The following is a 19,264-nucleotide window of genomic DNA, read 5'->3' as shown; positions in this document are numbered from 1 at the left end:
GCCTCCAAGTGGGACCGGGGGACCTCCCCACAACTGCAGCTCCTCTCCAGACTGCAGCCATCGGTTCCGCTGGAGGAAAGGGATGGTTTGGGGGGGGAGGGAGGGCTCTGGCTGTTCCACTGCAGACCCACAAGGCTGCCCCGAGAGTCCCTCGTGTGAGGCATCCCTGTCCAGGAGCGTCCTTCTGAAGTTCCGGCTTGGCCACTGACACCCCAGCCCTTCTCTGCCAGGTCCCTTCGGGTTCCTCCTGTTACTTCACAGCTCAAGGAAGCTGCAAGCAGAGGTCTGACGCTCACGGCCAGCCACACGCTCGCTTTTCAAAATGCATTCAGGGACTTTATTAACTGCCTTTCCGTCTAAACAGACTCAGGAGGCCATTGACAGATAACTCCCAAACAACATAATGACTGGCATCATTCAAACAGTCCCCTCCCCCCAAAAGCCACCCTAAAGTATAAACGTGCCTTTCAGAAAAGGCCCTCTGGAATAGCCAGGCCTTCAGACCCATCCGGAAGGCACCTGTTTCCTGGGAAGCATTGGGGGGGGGGGAACAGAGGCACCTTTCCCTCCGGTCCCCACCCATCAGCCACACTTCGGACAGAACTGGTTCCCTGAGGATCTCAAGACCTGTGTCAGACAACGTGGGAATTGGTATTTGGTCTCTCCCAGTGGGGTCATCTTGCCCCCAACAGAGCAGCTGTCCATCTTAGGTGTGCTCCGTTGAAGAGAAGCAGCTTCTAAGGAGAAGTGGCCAAAAGACGGTCTGGAAAGGTCAAGGGCTATAAAACAAGACTGCCAGAGTGTCAAAGGAGGCCTGACCCAGATGCAAGCTGGGAGTTGTGTCCGGAGCAATGGTTCAAAAGAGGGAAAGAGTTGGTGGCGGGCCGGCCGCTCCTCCTCCCACAGACAGACAAAGGGAACACTTGCAGCAACTCTGACGTAAGGAGTCCACAGCCTGCTGGCACTGCCCAGGCAGAGAGGCCCCGGGGAATGGAGAGCGGCCATCGACTCCCACCATTTGCATGACGGCCCCGAACTATGAGCAGCAGCAGCAGCAGCAGTAGCAGGACTACAATCAGTCCTTTCAGGAACCTGTGAGAGAGCTAGAAATTAGACATCAGGAACTGGAAAAGAGGGTCGGGTCGTCTCAAGCATCCGGAACGCTTCCTTTCAGCCTCCTTGCTGCCTGGGACCCTCCACACCCTCCCTTGCAGGGGAGAGGAGGAGGACGGCTGCCCTGGCAAAGGAGCGAGAGCCATCTGGGAAGAGGACTGGTGCTGCAGATTTGGCCAGGAGTGGATTTGGTCCAATACGAGAGTCCTGCAGAGTCAGAGGGGCTCCTCGGGGTCGGCCAGGAGGTGCTGCAAACACTGGCGGATTTCCTCCTGGCCTCGATAGGCCTTCTTGGTGCCGCGTGGCAAATGGCGACAGGACGAGAGGTTGAGGTAGACGAGGGCAGGGCAGCTGGCGATCAGGGTCCTGGAGGCAGGAGAAGAGACTGCGGTTAGCGGGACTCCCAGAGTTCCCTCCTCCTCCTCCTCCTCCTCCGGGGAGGTCAGAGAGCTGGTTATCACAACCCTGCTTGTAACGCCAAGGTCAACTGCTTGATGAATTGTAGGCCTGACACCAGCCCTGTGGTTGTTTATGGCTGGGCATACAAGGCCCAAGCCCAATTCATCAAGGTTTGGGAGAAAACGCCCCCCTCCCCTGCCAGGGAAGGGGGGATCAGCTGTCAGGGCCAGTAGCACCCAGGTCAGCATAGCTGTAAGAAACTGTTCAGAGAAAATTTAGCCGCTAAAGAACCCCCCTCCAAAAAACAAGACACCTAGTTAAAAAGTCTTTAGGCTTCAGAAACACGAGAGACCCCGACCCATGAGTGGGATTCCCGGGAGAGGCCCTCGGGAGAGCCCAAGAACGGAGCCTCCAATGGGGTGAGGAGCCCGGGAGCTCAGCGAGGGCGATCGAGGCAGAGCAGGAGGGAACTTCTCCAGCATTAGGCCATCCGTTCAGCTATAGATTGAGGCTTGAGTTTATGCCCTCCCCCCTCCTGCGAAAGGGGGCTCAGGGCGGATCAGAACTGTCGCCAAAACATTGCATGATGAAAGCAGCACAATAAAGGCACAGTAAACCCCAGTCTTGCCATTACAATGATTACAATATGGCCCGAGGGGGGGGGGGATATTTATTTATTTTATTTGTATTTTTATTCCCACAACACAACATAAACAACAACAACACTGGGGAGATCAAATTGTTCAGTCAGGGAAGGGCGCCTGAGGGGGGCCCAGCAGATGTTCTCAGTCGGCCGGCCTCAAGTGAAAGAGCTCAAGTGAAAGAGCTGGTGGAGGAGCTCCCTTTTGCAGGCCCTGCGGAACTGAGGAAGTTCGGGCAGGGCTCTGATCTCCTCAGGGAGCTCGTTCCACCAGGTGGGGGCCAGGACCGAAAAGGCCCTGGCCCTCGTTGAGGTCCGATGTGCTTCTCTGGGGCCAGGGATCTGCAGCCAGTGGGAGGTGGCAGAGCATAAGGCTCTTCTGGGGGTACAGGCAGGGAGACGGTCTCTCATGTACACCGGGCCCAAACCACGTATGGCTTTAAACCACGTATGGCTACCAAAACCTTAAGCTTAATCCGGAATTCAACTGGGAGCCAGCTGAATTGTTGGGAGGGCCGGCCGGATGTGGGATCTCCATGAAGTTTTGGTGAGGATCCTGGCTGCAGCATTCTGCACCAGTTGCAGTTTCCGGATCAAGGATAAGGGTAGGCCTGCGTACAGCGAGTCCAGCCTAGAGGTGACCGTCGCAGGGATGACTGTACAGGAAGGGAAGAGGTTTGCCAAGAAGAGACATACAAGTTCAACATCAGCCATGAGCTGCTGTATCCTTCCGGCTATCAAAATCCAGGCAATTGTCCTGCATTACTCTAGAACAAGTTTAAACTAAGCCAGTTAGGAAGGCAAAACACCAACAGGGGAGTTGGGGGGGGGGAAGGTTTTCCAGGGAGTGCCACGTTCATGATCATGTACCCACTAGGTGGCTGTGTGCTCGCTGCATGGCCCTCATAACCCGGAGAAGCTGAGGCAGAGAAAGATTTCTTTCGGGGCCTAGCAGGACAGCCCCGGTCCTGTGCTGACAGCTCTCCTGCTCTTGTTGGGGATGAGAGCCTCAAGGCTTGAGGGCATCCACCTGAGGAGAGGGAAGCGACCACTTCCCTGTGCGATAGCTCTGGGGCTGGGGGGGCGGGGAGCTCTGCAGTGGGTGATTTAATTATTAAGCATACAGAGAGCAGAGTCTGTGACAGGCATGGTGACCATATTATTATTATTATTAGATTTATTTCCCGCCTCTCCTGATAGGCTCGAGGCGGGTCACAACAACTAATCCCATTAAAATTCCCATTCAAACATCAATCTACTAACATGGTGGCTAAAATCCCATCCCTCCCCCAATTATTAAGAGGTGAAGAGGAAAGGATAAGGGAGTAGCGTACACTCCAACTCCTAGGGGGGGAGCGATGCCCCTGATTTGCTGACCCCAGCCTCAACCATAGACCTGGTGGAAGAGCTCCGTTTTACAGGCCTTGCGGAAAGCTGACAAATCCCACAGGGATTTGGGGACTTGCCGGTCCAGTGCGAAGGTTGTGGGCACCATGTGTCAAGTAGAGTCATGATGCATGTGGGGATCAGTGACACTGGGAAATGTAGTCCCACAGTTCTGGAGGGAAAAGGTAGAGGTTCACAAGAGGACCAACGTAAGAGAGGGCTGGGGAGCTGGATGCCCTTGAAGAAGCCCTCAAACCCTCCCTCCCACTCACCTGACAGTGCTGAGCATGACCTTGGTGCCCGTGAGGTTGAGGGAGCGCAGGGGAGGGCCTCCCCCCTGGCTCCGCTCCTGGCCCAAGGCAGCCATCGCCTGCTCCAGGCTGCTCTCGCAGAAACCCAGGCCAGCCAGGTCCAGCTCCTGCAGGCTGTGGCTCCACTTCTGGGTGAGCAGGTGTATCCCTTCCAGGGGCAGGTGGATGTCACTGGAACTGCAGTACAGGCCCAAGTAGAGCTGCTCCAGGGCTGCAAGAGGGACACAGCAGATAAGGTCACCGGGAAGGGCCCTCCAGATGGTCCCCTAATCAAAGAGGCCCATCCAGAGCTGCTGCTGCTGCAGTGTGTCCTCCCTTTGAGTTTCCCCCTGCTTTCCCATTTTGCAAAGAGCTTTGACCATTCAGCCAGCAGGACACAAACTGCCTTCTGGAGTCACAGAGTTTAGGATTTAGAAGCCCCGCAAAAAGGCTGTGGGAAGACACTGGCTGAGGCTCAAACTCAGGAGAGCCAGCACTTGAAGGCCAGACCCCAGGCAAAGCATGCCGGGGCTGGGGCTGATGGCATAAGGGGGCATAAGGGGGCATAAGGGGGTGAGCAGAGCAGAGCAGACTCTCTCGCCGTTTGTGTCCCTGCATTCCACTACACAAATGCCTTTCCCAGAGAGACTGAGACACCGAGCCCCAAGCTACGCGGAACAACGAACGGATTGGCCAGCAGGCCCCAAACTAGCCCGACCGCATCACAGATCAGCAGGGTCGGCCCTGCTTAGCGTTTGGAGGAGAGGCCCCCAAGCCAGACCGCCTCGGAACAATTCTTGACTTGACCCCCCCCCCGGTCACCGTGAGTCGGCCACTACTCGACAGCCCTGCCCCCCACCCACGTCAGGCGGCAGGCCTCGGTTCAGGCTGAGCCTGAATGTCTGAGACAGACATGGCACGTCCACAAGGCGGCGCAGGAGCGGGGGGGCTGGATCCTTCCCCACCTACCTGGGCACGGCAGCAGGGACAGGGCTTTGGGCGTGACACGGAAGCAGCCGCGCAGGTCAAGCATGCGGAGCCGATCCGAGGCCCACAAGATACGCTGCAAGGTGCTGTCATTGACAAAGGAGTAGGAGGTGGTGGCCAAGCACAGCTCTGCCAGCTCTGGGAAGCCTTGGGAGGTGGGGGCTGAGCGGGGGCTGGTCTTCAGGCTCCAGACAACATTGAGCAGACGCAACACCTGGAAGGCGGGAAAAGGAGGGCGAGGACACCTAGGCTAATCCCCACGGCATAGAGGGGAAAACAGGGCCCTTTTGAAACAGCAGGGGAAGGGGGGGCAGGGGGGCATTTGCCGCACAGTGGCCTCATCTTCCTACCTGCAGGTGTGGGCAGGCATTCTGGAGCTGCTCAATGGACAGGTGGAAATGCTGGTTCAGTTGCTTGATGTCTGTGTTCACCTCCAGGAGCCGCAGTTCAGGGCAGGAGCCACCCTGCAAGAGGAAGGGGCTTCAGGGTTTTGCTAGGGGGACTTACACGGGGAGAGCTGAGGCAAATGGGCCGGCCCCCGTTACGGCTGAGCAACCCTGATGCAGAAGCGATGCTGCCCGAATGCATGCGCAGATGGGACCAGCCCCATCCGCCTGGCCTCATGGCCACGAGCCGCCTGCCCTTGGATGCTGCTGAGCAGCAAAGCCAGCAGTTGAACCACGCCCTCCGCTGTGCTGCCCCACTGATTCTACGGTGCAATGCATTTGCGCTTTCTCAGCTGTCCTCACAACCACTTGATTCCCATTTTACAGAGAGACGGGAGCTGAGAGGTAAGTCCCCCAAAGCGGCCCAAGGATCCCGCTGGCTAAGCTAGATCTGTGCCTGGCGCTCTCTCCCCCTTGGCCCACACTGCCTCCCTACAGCGGGAGCAGCAGAGCCGCTGTGAGGCCAGAGGAAGGAAAGACTGCACAGGCCCACCAGGAGCACGCCTCCTGCTCCCCCTCAGCCGCAGGCTGAAACCAGCTGCCCGAATGTTCCAGGTGGGCTTACCAAAAGCAGAGCAATAACCGCGCTTGTTTGGCTGCTGTACGTCAACCACAGGTGCCGGATTCGAGAGCCAGCCGCTTCAAGAAAGCTGACCACAGCTGAAGAGTGAACCTAGGCATGCAGAAGAGGACGGGCGTTGGAGAAGTCCGTAAAACCGAACCGCTTAGAGCGGCTCCAGCCGGCCCTCTCCTTCCTGGCCTCTCCCCGCCACAGCGGCCGGCCCTCACCTGGGAATGCTGCAGATTTAGACTCTCCAGCTTGGGGCAACGCTCAGCCAGCACCGCCAGCGACTCTGCAGTCACCCCTCTGCAGTGGGACAACTTGAGAGAGGCAAGGAGGGGGCAGCACTGGCCGATTTCCTGAAAGAAGACGGACACCGTTTGCCTCCGGGAGGCGGGAGGCTCGGCCTTCTGCCCCTCCGCTGCACCCACGGGGCCCGCCCGCCCTCACCTGCAGGACGAAGGGCACGTGGTTCTTCCAGTGGCAGAGCGCAAAGTCCCGCAGGTGGGCAAGTCTGTGGGAGAGAAGTCTCAGGCGAGGCTCCTGCCGAGGCTGGGGCAGGAGGGGCAGGGGGGGCGGGCAGATGGGGGGCTCACCTGTGGGCGGCCAGCCACTGCACGGTGCCCAGGGCCCTCTTCTGTACGGCGGGCGGCCACCTCTGCCCGGGGGGGGCCCAGCAGTAGCCCAGGGAGACCTTCTGCCACAGGACGGGGCTCGAGGCCGCGCCGTTCCACCGCCGGCACACGCGGGCCGCCCTGCCGGGACCAAGGAGGGAAGGAGGGCGCTCGAGGCGGAGGAGGAGGCGGAGGAGGACCCCCCCCGCGCCCCCCCACCCACCCCCACCCCCCGGCCCCGCACCTGCAGAGGGAGGGCACCGCCCCCTCCGAGCCCGCCACGAGCAGCAGGATCCGCTCCAGGAGCTCCCCCGGGAGACGCTCGCCCCACGCGCCCCCCCCGCACGACCCCCCCGCCCCCTCCCCCTCCCCCTCCCCCACCCCCCTGGGCCCCCCCCGGCTGGGCCCCCGCCGCCGCCGCCGCTTCCTTCCGGCGCCCCCCTCGGCGATGAGGAAGAGCAGGTCGCCCCCCTCCTCGCGCACCAGCACCGGCGAGCCCCGCCCCCCCCGCGCCCCCCGACCACGACGGCGCCCCCGCCCCCGCCCCGCCGCCATCGCCATCGCCCCCGCCACAGCCACGAACGCCCCGCAAGGCCCTCTGGGAAGCGCCCGCCTCTTCCGCTTCCGGGGCAGGTCGGGCGGGAGATGAGGCGGGAGGTGAGGCGGGAGATGGCCGGGCGCTCCGGGAGGGAAGCCCCAAGGCCGCACCCCTCCCCCTCCCCCTCCCCCTCCCCCTCCCCCAGGGAAGCGGGAGACCCGCGAGGGCTGGCGGGGGAAGGGGCCGCCTGCCGGGGACCTGCCCCCCCCCCCCGCGCCAGGTACCGACTGCTGTCCCCCCCCCGCCCCCCCCCGGCGAAGGGATGCCGGAGCCCGCCGTGCGCTCGCTGCAGAGGCCGGGGCAGCTGAGGCCTCCCCCCCCCCTCGGGGCCAGATAAGAGCGGAGAAGGGGCCGCCTGCGGAGGGAGCCATAAAAGCCCGGCGGCCTCGCGAGCAAAGTCTCCTGCTGAGCGGCCGGGGGGGCGGGGCTGGCGGGGCTGGCGGGGCCATCTCAGGTGAGGGAGGGAGCCGCCAGGAACGGGCCGCTCCCCAGCCCGAAGACAGCTCGCCTCCGCTGTTGCTCAACGCCCCGGCCGGATCCCCCCCCCCCCCCCCCGAAGGAGACACGTGCTGGCCGACGAGCGCTCCCCCTCCCCCTCCCCCCGGTGCCACCAGTTAGTTACCTGCCTCTGGCCCAGCAGGGGAGCGTTTTGCACCGGGATTCTGGCGCAGGGTCTAAACCGCTGACTGGCTCTCTGCTCTTGCGTTCTTTTGCAGGGCTTGTCTGGCTGGGAGGCCCGGGCATCTCCGTGGCGTCTGCTGAGATCTTGCACCCGGCTGCGTCCCTCCTGCCCCCCTCAGAACGATGCTGCTGATATTCTGACCCATCGCAGCCACGGCTGGCAGCAGGTAAGAAGGGGCTGGCGGGGGGATTGCAGGGCCCCTTTGGACTGTTGCTGGAGGTTAGAGGGAGGAGAAGCCCAGCACAGGCTGCTGGCAAGAGCAGCCAACTCTGTGCTCAGGTCTAGTGGGAGGGTTCGGGGACCAACTTCGTATTCCAGTCGGAGGAGCGAGAGAAGAGCAGCCCAGTCTGTCTTGCCCTGAAAGCACAGAGTCATGCAACTAGTTTTCCAGGCAGTGTACTAAAGGGCCGTTTGCGTACCTGCAGGAAGCAGCTCTCAGTCCAGAAGCCAGTTCCTCCAGCAAAGGAAAGACAGTTCAGGATTTTGGTGCCCTTCAGCTTGCCACTGACAACTCTGAAAGAGAACAAGAGCAGGTACCCCAGACGTCCCTCCCTCTCCAATTGGCTGTTGCTAATTCTTAATCTAACATTGATTTCAGGCTGCATGTTTGCATCGCCATTCATCTGGAGCATGACATTTCAGTCCTCACGTTGTCCTCCAGCTGCAGAGCCCTGTTCCAGGGCTAAAGAGGGGCCCGCCTTGTCTTGGTGAGGCTCTCTCGGGCCTTCTTTCTTTTATTCTATACACATTCTTCTATACGCATTCTATACGCATTCTTTTATTCTATACACATAATGTGAACCATACTTTTCACAGCTGAATTTCAAAGCAGGATAACATCTCTTGTTTCCTTTAATCATATTAATAGTCTTGCTGCTGGAGGTAGAACTCCTATTAAGCGCGTGGATTTTCTCTCTCTTTTTTTATTGCCGTAGCCTCAAAGGGCAGCCTTGGCCTTATGCAGGGTTTTCACTCTCTTACATTTCCTATAGAAGGTCGATGCTTTCCCAACCACACTTCTTGCCTGTTGAGCACTGCCACCAAACATGAGAAGTTCCTTCTTTACCCTTTAGTTTGTTCCTTCTTTACCATTTAGGCCAGGGGTCCCCAACCTTTTGGCACATGGGGGCTGCATGAGCGTGCCCAGTGCCTAAAGAGTGCCACATCTTAAAACAAAATCTAACAAAACTATTAATTATAAATGTAAATGAAGAAATGTTAACTTTACTGCAATCCATTTTGGAAGAATATTTTCCTGTGGAATCCGTTTATGTAGCTCCACGGGCTTCCCTAGTCAGTGTGGGTTTTGTGCCTCTTGTCTGTTAGCCAACAAGCCATTGCTGCCCAAGTCAAGGTTTGGGACAGACCCTCTTAAAATGTCCTGTCAATGTTCATCTGTAAGCCTTGCCAGAGGCCAGAGCCACCAGCTCTTGTTGTGGATGGAAGAAGGCTTGTGCTTGCAGCAGCCACCTCCCCAGTCACTTTGGAAGCCACTTGCTTTGATGGGCGGAGCCTCTAGAAATGCAAAACGCTTTGTATCCTTTTTTTTGCAAAAAAAATTCCAGGTCTTTTACTGTCCTTTTCCCACTTGTTTTTGCAAAAGCAGGCCTGACATCTCCTAAACTCATTCCCACAGCAACTTTACCTTCCTTATATACATTCATAGCTTCAATCTGGTAATTGGTGGAGAGGGGGAGTTAAAAGCTGAGCGGTCTGGGGGCCTGAGCTTGGCTGGCTGGCAAAGCAACTAGAATGGCCCAAATGCTGTTGTGGAGGATAAGAACCAGAGGGGCTGACAGAAGGACCCATGGAGACCCCAACCAAAAAATGCTGCTATTGTCTTTTTGGCAAGAAAGGGCCAGGGTGAACAGCACTAGATGGTGCCTCTTGAGGCAGGGGACAGGATGGGTCTGAGGGGAAATGCCGTGAGGGCGATAGAGCAGGCAAGTGGGTGGAGGGCCACCCAGAAAGAGGGTGGGGGCTGCATGCGGCCTGTGGTCCTCAGGATGGGGACCCTTGCTTTAGGCTGCTCCTGCATGGCCCCTCCCAACTGCATGGCTCTCTGCTCTTCAGCAGATTTGGGAAGCGGCACAAAGCCGTGTGGGTGTGCAGTGAGCCCGGCAGAGCTGTCTGCTGGTATTCGAGAGCCTAACATGAGCATTGGATTTTAACCTTTAGAGATTAAGCTGAGGTAGTGGAAGGCTCTTCCGCTCTTGAACTAATTCCAGGACTACTTTAGGGGAATAGTTCTGCTCTGCCGCCTTTTCCAGGATCCCCCTTGGTCTGCACATGGCCTTAGGAAACAACGTTTTCACCACATTGGTGGTGAAAAGGGCTTCTGTGAGGATAGCTGGAATGATGTCTCTTCAGCAAACTGCGGAGTAACCCTTTGAGTGTGTAACCACTAGGCAGTGTATTCTTGATGGAAACTCAGAATTTGGTTCAGCCCTAACTACTGGGCAGCATTTCCTTAGCAATATCAAGGGCAAAATGAGTAGCTGGCCAAAAGGCATCAATCCCCATCCCTGAAGGGAGGCACAGGGGGAGGGAGCTTGGGCGCTCATTGGCCAGGGACTGGCTGCAGGGCTCCTGTTGCTGCAGGAGACGCTATGCAGAGGCTCACCAGGTCTCCTGGGAGGCCATGAAATCTCCTGGCATGTCATAGTTGCTCCACAGGCCCAGTCTGTGCCAGGCTGGCTGCTTTCTCCCACGCTCTGGACTAGCGTCACCAGGTCTCTGTGGCTGAGGCGCCTGGGGTCCTCCGTGTTCCTGGATGGAGTCGTGGGGCACCATGTAGTCTGCCCTGCCTTGCATGATGCTGCCATGGATTGCACCACCATTGGCCAAGGATGCCAAGCCCATGTGCAAGAGGAGGGAAATATACTGCGGAGGCAGGAGGAAGGGTTTCAGTTTGCCTTCCGGGGCTGGGTCCTGGCAGAGAGAGCGGGTGGAGACATCCTGGAATTGTTGTGGCTTGTGGGCAAGATGAAAGACTCAGCCTCTTGCTCCAGGGAAGCTGGCCTGCTGGCACGCACGCTGCCTCTGCGGCTGGCCAGCTCTTGCCCCAACCTGCCACCAGCCAGCCTGCCAGCCTCCCTCCGCAGTCACCAAGGGCTGCTCTCCTCCTGAGGCCCCTGCTGCTTCTGGAGAGGGCTTCTTTGACGGTGGATATTCGCCTGCTCTGCTTCCAGTCGGGTTCTGCCCCTCCTTCCTGTTGCTGGTGAGGGCAGGGCTGGAGGAGCTGTGCGGGAGCTAAATATGCAGAGGTCAGGAGGAGAGAAGCCGGGGACCTGCTCAATTGCGCCCGGCCTCCCTCCGATTGCATGAACCAGAGAGAGAGAGGGAGAGAGAGAGAGGGATGCTCTTCCAGGAGGCCTCTCAGCATGTTGAGTGCCGTGCAGCTTCCATTCCCAGCCACAGTTGGGTCTCCCTGGAGCAGCAGGAAAGAGCCGGAGTCTGGTTGCATCTCGAAGACTGACGGAATGTGTGGCCCTTGCGGGGGCTGGTGTAGGAGAGGCAGGGTGGGGCCCAGGCGGGTGAGAGCTGCCTGCAGATTCCCGTCCCCTGCCCCCTCCCTGCTGAGCCTTCTTAAGTGTAGGGGGCTGGTGTAGGAGAGGCAGGGTGGGGCCCAGGCGGGTGAGAGCTGCCTGCAGATTCCCGTCCCCTGCCCCCTCCCTGCTGAGCCTTCTTAAGTGTAGGGGGTTCTGCCTTCCCCTTGGGCTGCTCTTTATTTCCCCCCTACCCGTCATGGAAAGGCTGCCTCATGAGGGAGAGCGAACTGTAGCTTGGATGGTTTTTAAGGTGCTTGTTCAGGATGGGCAGAAGCAAATGCTCCTTTGCACAGAGAGTGACTAAAAGGTGGAATTGGCGGCCAGAGGATGTCGGGATGGCCACAGGAATTAACCGCTTGACAAGGGGGTTAGGCAGATTCATGGGGGACAAGTCTGCCAGTGGCTCCTGGCCAGGGGGGCCGAGGGGGACCTCCCCATCCAGAGGCACTAAACCTCTGGAGCCAGGAGGCCACCTCAGGGGAAGGCCCAAACCTGTATACCTTGTTGGCCCTCCAGAGGAACTGGTTGGTCTCTGTGTGAGGCAGGAGGCTGGCCTGGATGGACCCTCCCTGGTCTGACCCAGCAGGGCTTCTCTTATGTTGTTTGTTTCTTTTGCAGTAAGCACAGTAACGCTCCCTCCTCCAAGGGAGGCCTCTGTGCTGCTCACTGCTTTTCCTCCGTGCTCTTCAGCTGGGGACTCAAGTTGTCCTGTATTTGGAGTGGCTCAGCCTGGTGGTCATTCCTCTGTTCTTTTGACTGAGCCCAGAGAGACTTCGACTCTGTGTGTTTTGTATAAATGCTGTGCACATCGGAAACCAATACAATTTTTCTTTCCCACAAGGACAGCCTCCGTGGTCTGAGAAATGCTCCGTCTGACCTGATGTGTTCTTCCATTCTGGACTAGAGCGGGGAAGCCGGCGGTATCTGAAAAGCAGAGCTGTGATCTGTGGTAAGGCAGGGAGGGGTCGCCAGCCCTATCCCCATTCTCCTGGCTGCTTGCTAGCTACCTCTCTTCCCTCCTGCAGCTTCCCATGCGCCTCGCTGTCCGAGTTCCTCAGTCCTCTGGGAGGAGTGCTTGGACCCTGAAGCGCCTGTTCCCCAAAGGCTGCTGTGGCCTCGATCCTCGGCCTTTCCCTGGAGGCTCCATGTCCACTGCTCCTCAGCAGTTATGGGATTCCTGAGGCTTCCCTCCCATTGGATCCAATAGCTCCTGGAGTTGTGTCTCCTCGGGTGAAGGGGATGTGGGGCTCTTCCCAGGCTTCACCAGGAGGTGGCTCCCGCGTCCTTCCTCGCTTCCTGGGAGAAGGCACCCCCTCCCTTCCCCAGGTTCAGGGGTGCCAAGAGGGATCTCCTCTGCGCCGGGTGGCTGCTGTGGCTCCCCTCTTCTCTGCTGCCGTCTTCCTCCTTGACGGGCCTGCAGCAATCCCCCTGCTGCCTCTCTTTCCGTGCTCCGTACTTGTGGCTAGGACCCTTCCCTTCCCTTCGGCTCTCTCAGGTAAGTGGCCTGTCCCACTGTGTTTCCCTGGCTGAGGCAAGGATCCTGCCGAATAACTTTGCCGCCTTTCATGCTCTGTGCTGCGACTCGGGAGGCTGTTTGTGTACTCGGAAGGCAGGGGTGGTTGTCGGCATTGGCTGGCTACCCTTGGTCATCCTGTCTGCAGAACTGCCGGGGCTCGTGCTCCACTGCTGCTCTTCCTGCCCAGCAGGGCCTTCCGCCTGCAGTTCTCCATGGCCAAACCAAGGCCCGGGGCGCAGGCCCGCCTGTCGCAGGTCTTGGGGAGTCGCCCCCAGCCACGCAGCTGGATGGGCAGGACCGGGGGGTCAGGCAGCCCCACCTTTAATCCCACCTGTGGCTGCTTCCAGGGGCTCCTTTGGCCCCTTTCCCCCTCTTCCCTGGGCTGGGGGCTGGGAAACGCTGGGTGGCTTCACCCGCTCTCGGGAGTCCTGGGAGCCTGGCTGGCCCCACTGAGGGCAGACCCGTGGGCATGGGGGGCGCTGGGCTGGGAGACCTGAAGGTGCTCTCGGCTGAGTCTGGCTCTGCTGGGTCACCATCTGTCCTGCCTCCTCTGCCTGGCCGTGGGTGGCTCTTGGGCGGAGGGAGGTCTTCCGCATCCCCTCCTGCTGGCTCCTTTGAACGGGAGGCGCTGCTGCGGCTTGAGGCTGGGGCCCTTTCTCTCCCCAGGGCCGGAGGATGTCTTCTCCCCTGATCGGCCGCTCTGTGGCCACCCACGTGCTTGTGGCCCTCTTTGGCATGGGCTCCTGGGTCTCCATTAATGCCCTGTGGGTGGAGCTTCCGGTGGTGGTGAAGAGGCTCCCGGAAGGTAAGGACTGGGGCTGGCATCGGCAGACTTTGTGGTCCCCATGCCTGGGATCAGGGGCTGGCTCCTGGGTGGGGGGGGGGAGTGGCTCTGGGGGGCTTCCCGAGGACTACTGGGAAGCCAGAGCTGGGTGCAGCAGTCGGAGGGAGAAGGGGATGCTGGGCAGGGCCTCCCTGGAAAGGCTATGGAGCCTTTGCTTTGGGATCTCCGTGCGTGCCCCGTGGAGCAGAGCAGAGCAGGGGCCCCTCGGGTTGGCATCCTGCTTCCCACGGTGGCTGAGGCCATTTAGGGTTGATCTGTGAGCACCACTTCCTGTGAGACCCTAGTGGTTCCCTTCCTCCCATTGTGAGGCCGGAGGACCAGTTCCTGCCCTGCCCTGCCCTGCCCTCCCTCTCATCGTGAGCTGACCTTCTGCCTCCTGGGGACCCGATCTTTTTTCCAGACCCCTTGGAGGCCTTGGGAGCTGCCGGGCAGGACTTTGGCAGAGTCTTCTTGGGCAGCTGGAAATGTGGGCCTTTTAACGCTCCCGGAGAACTCCAAAGGTCCCGGGAGACTGAGCTTCCCCGCCAACACTTCCCAAGCCTGCTGTGAATCCCCCATAGCGATTCTGTTTTAGATGGCTGGACCAGCAGACTCCCTATTTGGGGCTGCCGTGTGTCTCTTAGTCCCCCCCCTTCCCCCCGCCTCCAGTTCTGAAACGCCAGCTGGGCCTGGCCAGATCCTCCCTCTGAAGCTTCTAGGCCTGGCCTGGCCTGGGCCTGTCTCCCTACCCGGCCTCCCCTTGGCCAGGCGCCACTTCCACCCAGCCCTCTGCCCAGAGGCTTGAAGTCCCTCTCCGCCTTTCCTCTCTGCAGGCTGGAACCTCCCTGCCTACCTGTCCGTTCTCATTGCCCTGGGCAACGTGGGCCCCATGAGCGTGACGCTGGCACACCATTTTGCGCCTGGGCGGCTGAAGGAACGCTGGCTGATCCATGCCATACAGCTGCTGGCAGTGGGGGCCGCCCTCTTCCTGGCGCTCTTCTGGCACCGGACGGCGGCCATTGCTGGCATGGAGCACAGCCTGGCCTACTTGGTGCTGGCCTTCCTGCTGGCCCTGCTGTGCTGTACCTCCAACGTGTCCTTCCTGCCCTTCATGTACCAGTTCCCACCGCTCTTTGTGCGCACCTTCTTCATTGGGCAGGGGCTCAGTGCCCTCCTGCCCTGCGTGCTTGCCCTGGGGCAGGGCGTGGGGCAGCTGGAATGCCTCAACGGCACGCAAGGCAATGCCTCTCAGCCGCATTACCTGGAGGAGAACTTTTCGGCCACCACCTTCTTCTGGCTGCTCCTCGGCCTCCTGTGCATCTCGGCTCTGGCCTTCCTGGGCCTGCTCTTCTGGCACAAGGAGGGGAAGAGCTCCTCCCAGGAGAGCGTGGCCTCGGAAGAGTCCTTCCCCTTGCAGACCAACGGCGCACCCACCGCTGATGGCGCCACAGAGGGCCCTGGCTCAGAAGCGCCCACCAAGCCACCGGCCGCCAGCTTCTGGACATGGAGGAACATCTACCTGCTGGGGCTGCTGGGGGTCTGCAGCGCCCTGACCAACGGGGTCCTGCCTTCGGTTCAGAGCTACTCCTGCCTGCCGTACGGGGGCATGGCCTACCACCTCTCCGTGGTGCTCAGCAACATCGCCAACCCCGTGGCCTGTTTCGTGGCCATGTTCCTGCTGTGCAGGTGAGGGGACCGAGGGTGTCCATCGGCTGTTAGCAGAAGAGGTGATGCAGCGGCAAAAAAGGCGAATGCCATTTTGGGCTGTATCAACAGGGGCATCACATCAAAATCACAAGATGTCATAGTCCCATTGTATACGGCACTGGTCAGACCACACCTGGAGTACTGTGTGCAGTTCTGGAGGCCTCACTTCAAGAAGGATGTAGATAAAATTGAAAGGGTACAGAGGAGAGCGACGAAGATGATCTGGGGCCAAGGGACCAAGCCCTATGAAGATAGGTTGAGGGACTTGGGAATGTTCAGCCTGGAGAAAAGGAGGTTGAGAGGGGACATGATAGCCCTCTTTAAGTATTTGAAAGGTTGTCACTTGGAGGAGGGCAGGATGCTGTTCCCGTTGGCTGCAGAGGAGAGGACACGCAGTAATGGGTTTAAACTTCAAGTACAACGATATAGGCTAAATATCAGGAAAAAGTTTTTCACAGTCAGAGTAGTTCAGCAGTGAAATGGGCTGCCTCAGGAGGTGGTGAGCTCCCCCTCACTGGCAGTCTTCAAGCAAAGGCTGGATACACACTTTTCTTGGATGCTTTAGGATGCTTAGGGCTGATCCTGCGTTGAGCAGGGGATTGGACTAGATGGCCTCTATGGCCCCGTCCAGCTCTATGATTCTAAGAGGGGCAGGAGCTCCAGGGCAGGGGCAGGCGGATGGCAAAGATCTTTTGGGCCTGAAGGGAGGGGAGAGAACGTGGGAGGGGGTTCTGGGTCTGCCACCCAGGAGTGTCGGGGCTCCCAGTTCTCAGCCCCGCCTCCCGCACTCCCCTTCATGGCCAGTATCCCTCAAGACTGGCCATGCTCTGATGGACTAGATTCACAGCCCGCCTCAGGTGCTTTTGGCCGTCCTGCAGGAAGCAGGGCTTTGCACTGGATCAAGGGCCTTTAGGCTCCTTCCAACTTGCTAGTTCTGTGAGTAGTGAGTTGTCTGCTTATGCCCCCCACAGGGCCCTTCACTCTGTGGGTGTGGATTTTCTTGTGGTTCCTGGCTCCAGAGAGGCACACCTGACCTTGACCTGGTCCGGGCCTTTTCCGTCCTAGCCTTGAGTGAGCTCGCAGGAGAGCTGCGGGCCCTGACGGAGCTGGCAAACTTCTGCCAGGCGTTTGGTTGAGGCCAGGCCTGTAAGATCAGTGGGCCCCCCTCAGGCTGTGCTGTACAACCTCTAGCACACCCCTTATGTGATGACTGTGGTAGGTAGGAGGGACCTGGCCATCTTGGCAGCTTTGGCATCAATACTGTTTTAGGGGTTTTTATGGGATAATACATATATTATCCCATAAAACCCCCTAAACCTCACCCACCTTGAGTCTAAGGAGGAAGGTGGGCTATAAATTTAAAGAATCATCATCCTGCTCACGCCTGCCATGTTGGGGGGGGGGGGGTGAGAGGGGCCATTGGAGGGGCTGGCCTGAGATCTTGGCAGTCTGGGGGTGGGAGAAGGTGAGCCACTCCCCTGCTTGCCATTTGCCTTTTCCCGGCACCGGGCACAAGAGACAGCCTCGGGTCTTTCTCCATGGAGATTCCTGTGGACTGCAGCTGCCCCTCGGCCACCTGGTGGCAGCAGCCACCAGCCGTCCTCTCCCCCCCCTCCCCCCCACACACACACCTTTTAGTCAGGATGGAAGACCAGGCGGGGTGGGGGGGCTTTGCTGTGCTGCCTCTGGGCCCCCTTCCCTGCAGGTGTGTGCGTGTGCCGTGCTTCCACTGACGGCTGGCTTGCCTCTCTCTTTCCCTGCCAGGTCCTCCCTGGGCCTGGGCCTCCTTTCTGCACTGGGAGGCGTGTTCGGAGCCTACCTGATGGTCCTGGCGGCCTTCAGCCCCTGCCCGCCACTGGTGGGCAGCCCCGTGGGTGTGGCACTGGTGGTGAGTGTGGTGGGGGCTGCTGAGCAGAGCATGTGTTGGGAGGGGGGGGGGGGTGAGCAGACAGCTGCTGCTGTTCCGGGGCTCCACTCCTGTGAGGCTTGGCCACACTCCCTTTTCCACTTGGAGCTGGAAGCCACAGCCCTGGGGGGAATGGGGGGGGAAAGGTGGGGGGGAGAGCTGTACTCTGTCTGTCTCCCCTCTGGTCAGGGAAATGGAAGACCCAGGGAGGGATGGGGTGGCTCTTTGCATGCAAAGGAAGCCACAGTTGAGATGTCTTCTCCCAGCAGGTGGCCTCCTGGATCTTGTTCATGGGCCTCTTCTCCTACCTGAAGGTGGTGATCGGCAGCCTGCTGCATGAGGCGGGCCACGCGGCCCTGGTCTGGTGTGGCACCATCATCCAGGTGGGCTCTCTGGTGGGCGCCCTCATCATGTTCCCTCTCACCAGCGTCTACCACCTCTTCCACAGCGGGATGGACTGTGTGGACAGCTGCGTGGTGTGAGCAGAGAGCCAGTGCCAGGAGGCCAGCCCCCCCTTTCTGCAGCCAGTGGGCAGAACGTGATTCTTCCTCAGCCTCGGGAGGGCAAGAAGCCAGGCCCCAGGGTGGCTTTTCTCCAGAGGGGCACCACGGCCTTTATTTCCCCTCTCGCCTTCCTCCAGGCAAGCAGTTCCTCTCCTTTGGGTCGGGCACAGCCAGTCTGCAAAGAAGACCCCCCACCCCCAGTCTATTCTGTTTTTTTTTAACGTGAGAAATCCCCATTCCAGCCGTGGCCACTCTGTCCCAGTGGGTGCCAAGCCAACCCCCCTGCAAGACTGCACTCCGTGGGGGAGAAAGCGGGCAGGCTCCTCTGCCGCTGCCACCAGCCTCCCAAGGGGGGGGGGAGGGTCTCTCTGAAGAGCGGCGGAAGCGGTGGCTGCCGCCTCCCTCCCCTTCAGAGGCTGCCTATGTAGCCCCCCCCCCCCCCCGTGCCTTAAGAGCCCTCTCCTCGCTCTGCCCCAGGCCCTGCTGCTTCTGGGCGCTGCTCAGTGGCTTCTTGTCCCCTGCCCCTTTCCCTTTTTGCCAGCTGAGCAGACTGGACATTTCACTCTTGCCTGGGGTGGGGGGATTCCAAAGACATCCCCAGATGCCCGGCAGTCCTAGCCCTGGGAGGGCTGTGCCTTGGATCCTGCAGGCTGGGCAGGAGGGGCTCTAGTCATCGACACATTTCTCTACTTTGGACTTGGCTCTGTTGCATGGTGCAGAGGGGAAGGTGGGCTTCAGAGCCCCTTTCTGTGTACCCCTCGATAGACCCCAGAGCAGGGAATTTAAGAAGCCAGCTGTAAGCCACACCTTCTGCCTTACAGATGCCCAGTTCAGAAAGGAGGACTGGAAGATGTACCGCAAGGGCCGTGTTAGCCCTGCGGGATCAGGTCACTCAGGGGCCATCTGGAGGTCCATCAGTGGGGCCAGAACTCCTCCCACTGTGCCCCCAGCATCAAGAAGACAGAGTATTCCTGCCCCAGACATTTTCACTTTGCATCTAGTAGCTGCAGATGGGCCTCTGCTGTTTTTCTCCAGCCCCCTCTGGAAGCTGCCTGTGCTTGCAGCCACCCCTGCTTCCTGAGGCAGTGAATTCTACGGAGGGACTTCCTGTCATCTGCTCATCCTGCTCATCGATTTCATGGCGTCCTTGTCTTGTGAGAGAGGGAGGAAAGTCCTTTCTCTCATTCCCTATCCCATGCAGCCTGTGGTCAAGGCCCGCTCCTCATTTGTGCGAGCTGAAGACCCCCCCCCCCGTCTCTTTCATCATTCCATCCCCTCGGTCATTTCAGTTGCCTTGGCCGAGGCTGCGGTGCCTTCGGAGATGTGGGGGCCAAAACTGGACACAGGATTCCGAATGATGCTCCCCCCCCCCCTGATTTCTGTCCTCAAAGTAGGTGCTCTAAACCTCTGTATGCACAAGAGCCAGTTGTGGGGGTCTGGTTCCCACGGCCCCTCCTGCTCCACGGTTGTAGGAACACCGGCTGCTTCCTGGAGAAGAGCGGGGAGAGGGGCTCTCCTCCCTCCAGTCTCTGGGGTGGGTG

The 19,264-nt window shown here is 59.5% G+C and overlaps 2 protein-coding genes across 14 annotated transcripts; one reads left to right on the top strand and one right to left on the bottom strand.

Annotated features, from left to right (window-relative positions):
* Window positions 1-314: 314 nt before the first annotated feature.
* Window positions 315-6,998, bottom strand: FBXL6 (F-box and leucine rich repeat protein 6). The gene is made up of 9 exons (XM_077352864.1): window positions 6,682-6,998; window positions 6,420-6,578; window positions 6,274-6,337; window positions 6,051-6,182; window positions 5,827-5,934; window positions 5,166-5,279; window positions 4,798-5,029; window positions 3,811-4,060; window positions 315-1,479 (listed from the first exon to the last, which is right to left on the bottom strand). Exons 1-9 carry the CDS (start codon window positions 6,996-6,998, stop codon window positions 1,329-1,331), a joined length of 1,527 nt encoding a protein of 508 aa, XP_077208979.1. The 3' UTR covers window positions 315-1,328.
* On the top strand, window positions 6,995-19,259 carry SLC52A2 (solute carrier family 52 member 2). Of its 13 annotated transcripts, none has more exons than XM_077353534.1 (8): window positions 7,658-7,883; window positions 12,110-12,217; window positions 12,294-12,486; window positions 12,689-12,763; window positions 13,451-13,589; window positions 14,441-15,293; window positions 17,079-17,202; window positions 17,487-19,259. In XM_077353534.1, the coding sequence occupies exons 5-8, from the start codon at window positions 13,460-13,462 to the stop codon at window positions 17,700-17,702; spliced, it is 1,323 nt and encodes a 440-aa protein (XP_077209649.1). In that variant the 5' UTR covers window positions 7,658-7,883; window positions 12,110-12,217; window positions 12,294-12,486; window positions 12,689-12,763; window positions 13,451-13,459; the 3' UTR covers window positions 17,703-19,259. The 13 variants fall into 13 exon arrangements, with proteins under 13 accessions (XP_077209645.1, XP_077209646.1, XP_077209647.1 ...); XM_077353540.1 differs by adding an exon at window positions 8,143-8,250 and having other exon boundaries at window positions 12,294-12,763; XM_077353530.1 differs by lacking the exons at window positions 12,294-12,486; window positions 12,689-12,763 and adding an exon at window positions 6,995-7,094 and having other exon boundaries at window positions 7,752-7,883.
* Window positions 19,260-19,264: the final 5 nt, after the last annotated feature.

Source organism: Paroedura picta, chromosome 9, assembly GCF_049243985.1.
Source record: "Paroedura picta isolate Pp20150507F chromosome 9, Ppicta_v3.0, whole genome shotgun sequence".
Lineage (NCBI taxonomy): Eukaryota > Metazoa > Chordata > Lepidosauria > Squamata > Gekkonidae > Paroedura > Paroedura picta.
Note: the sequence above shows the minus strand (reverse complement) of the source record. Positions and strands in the feature narration are given on the sequence as shown.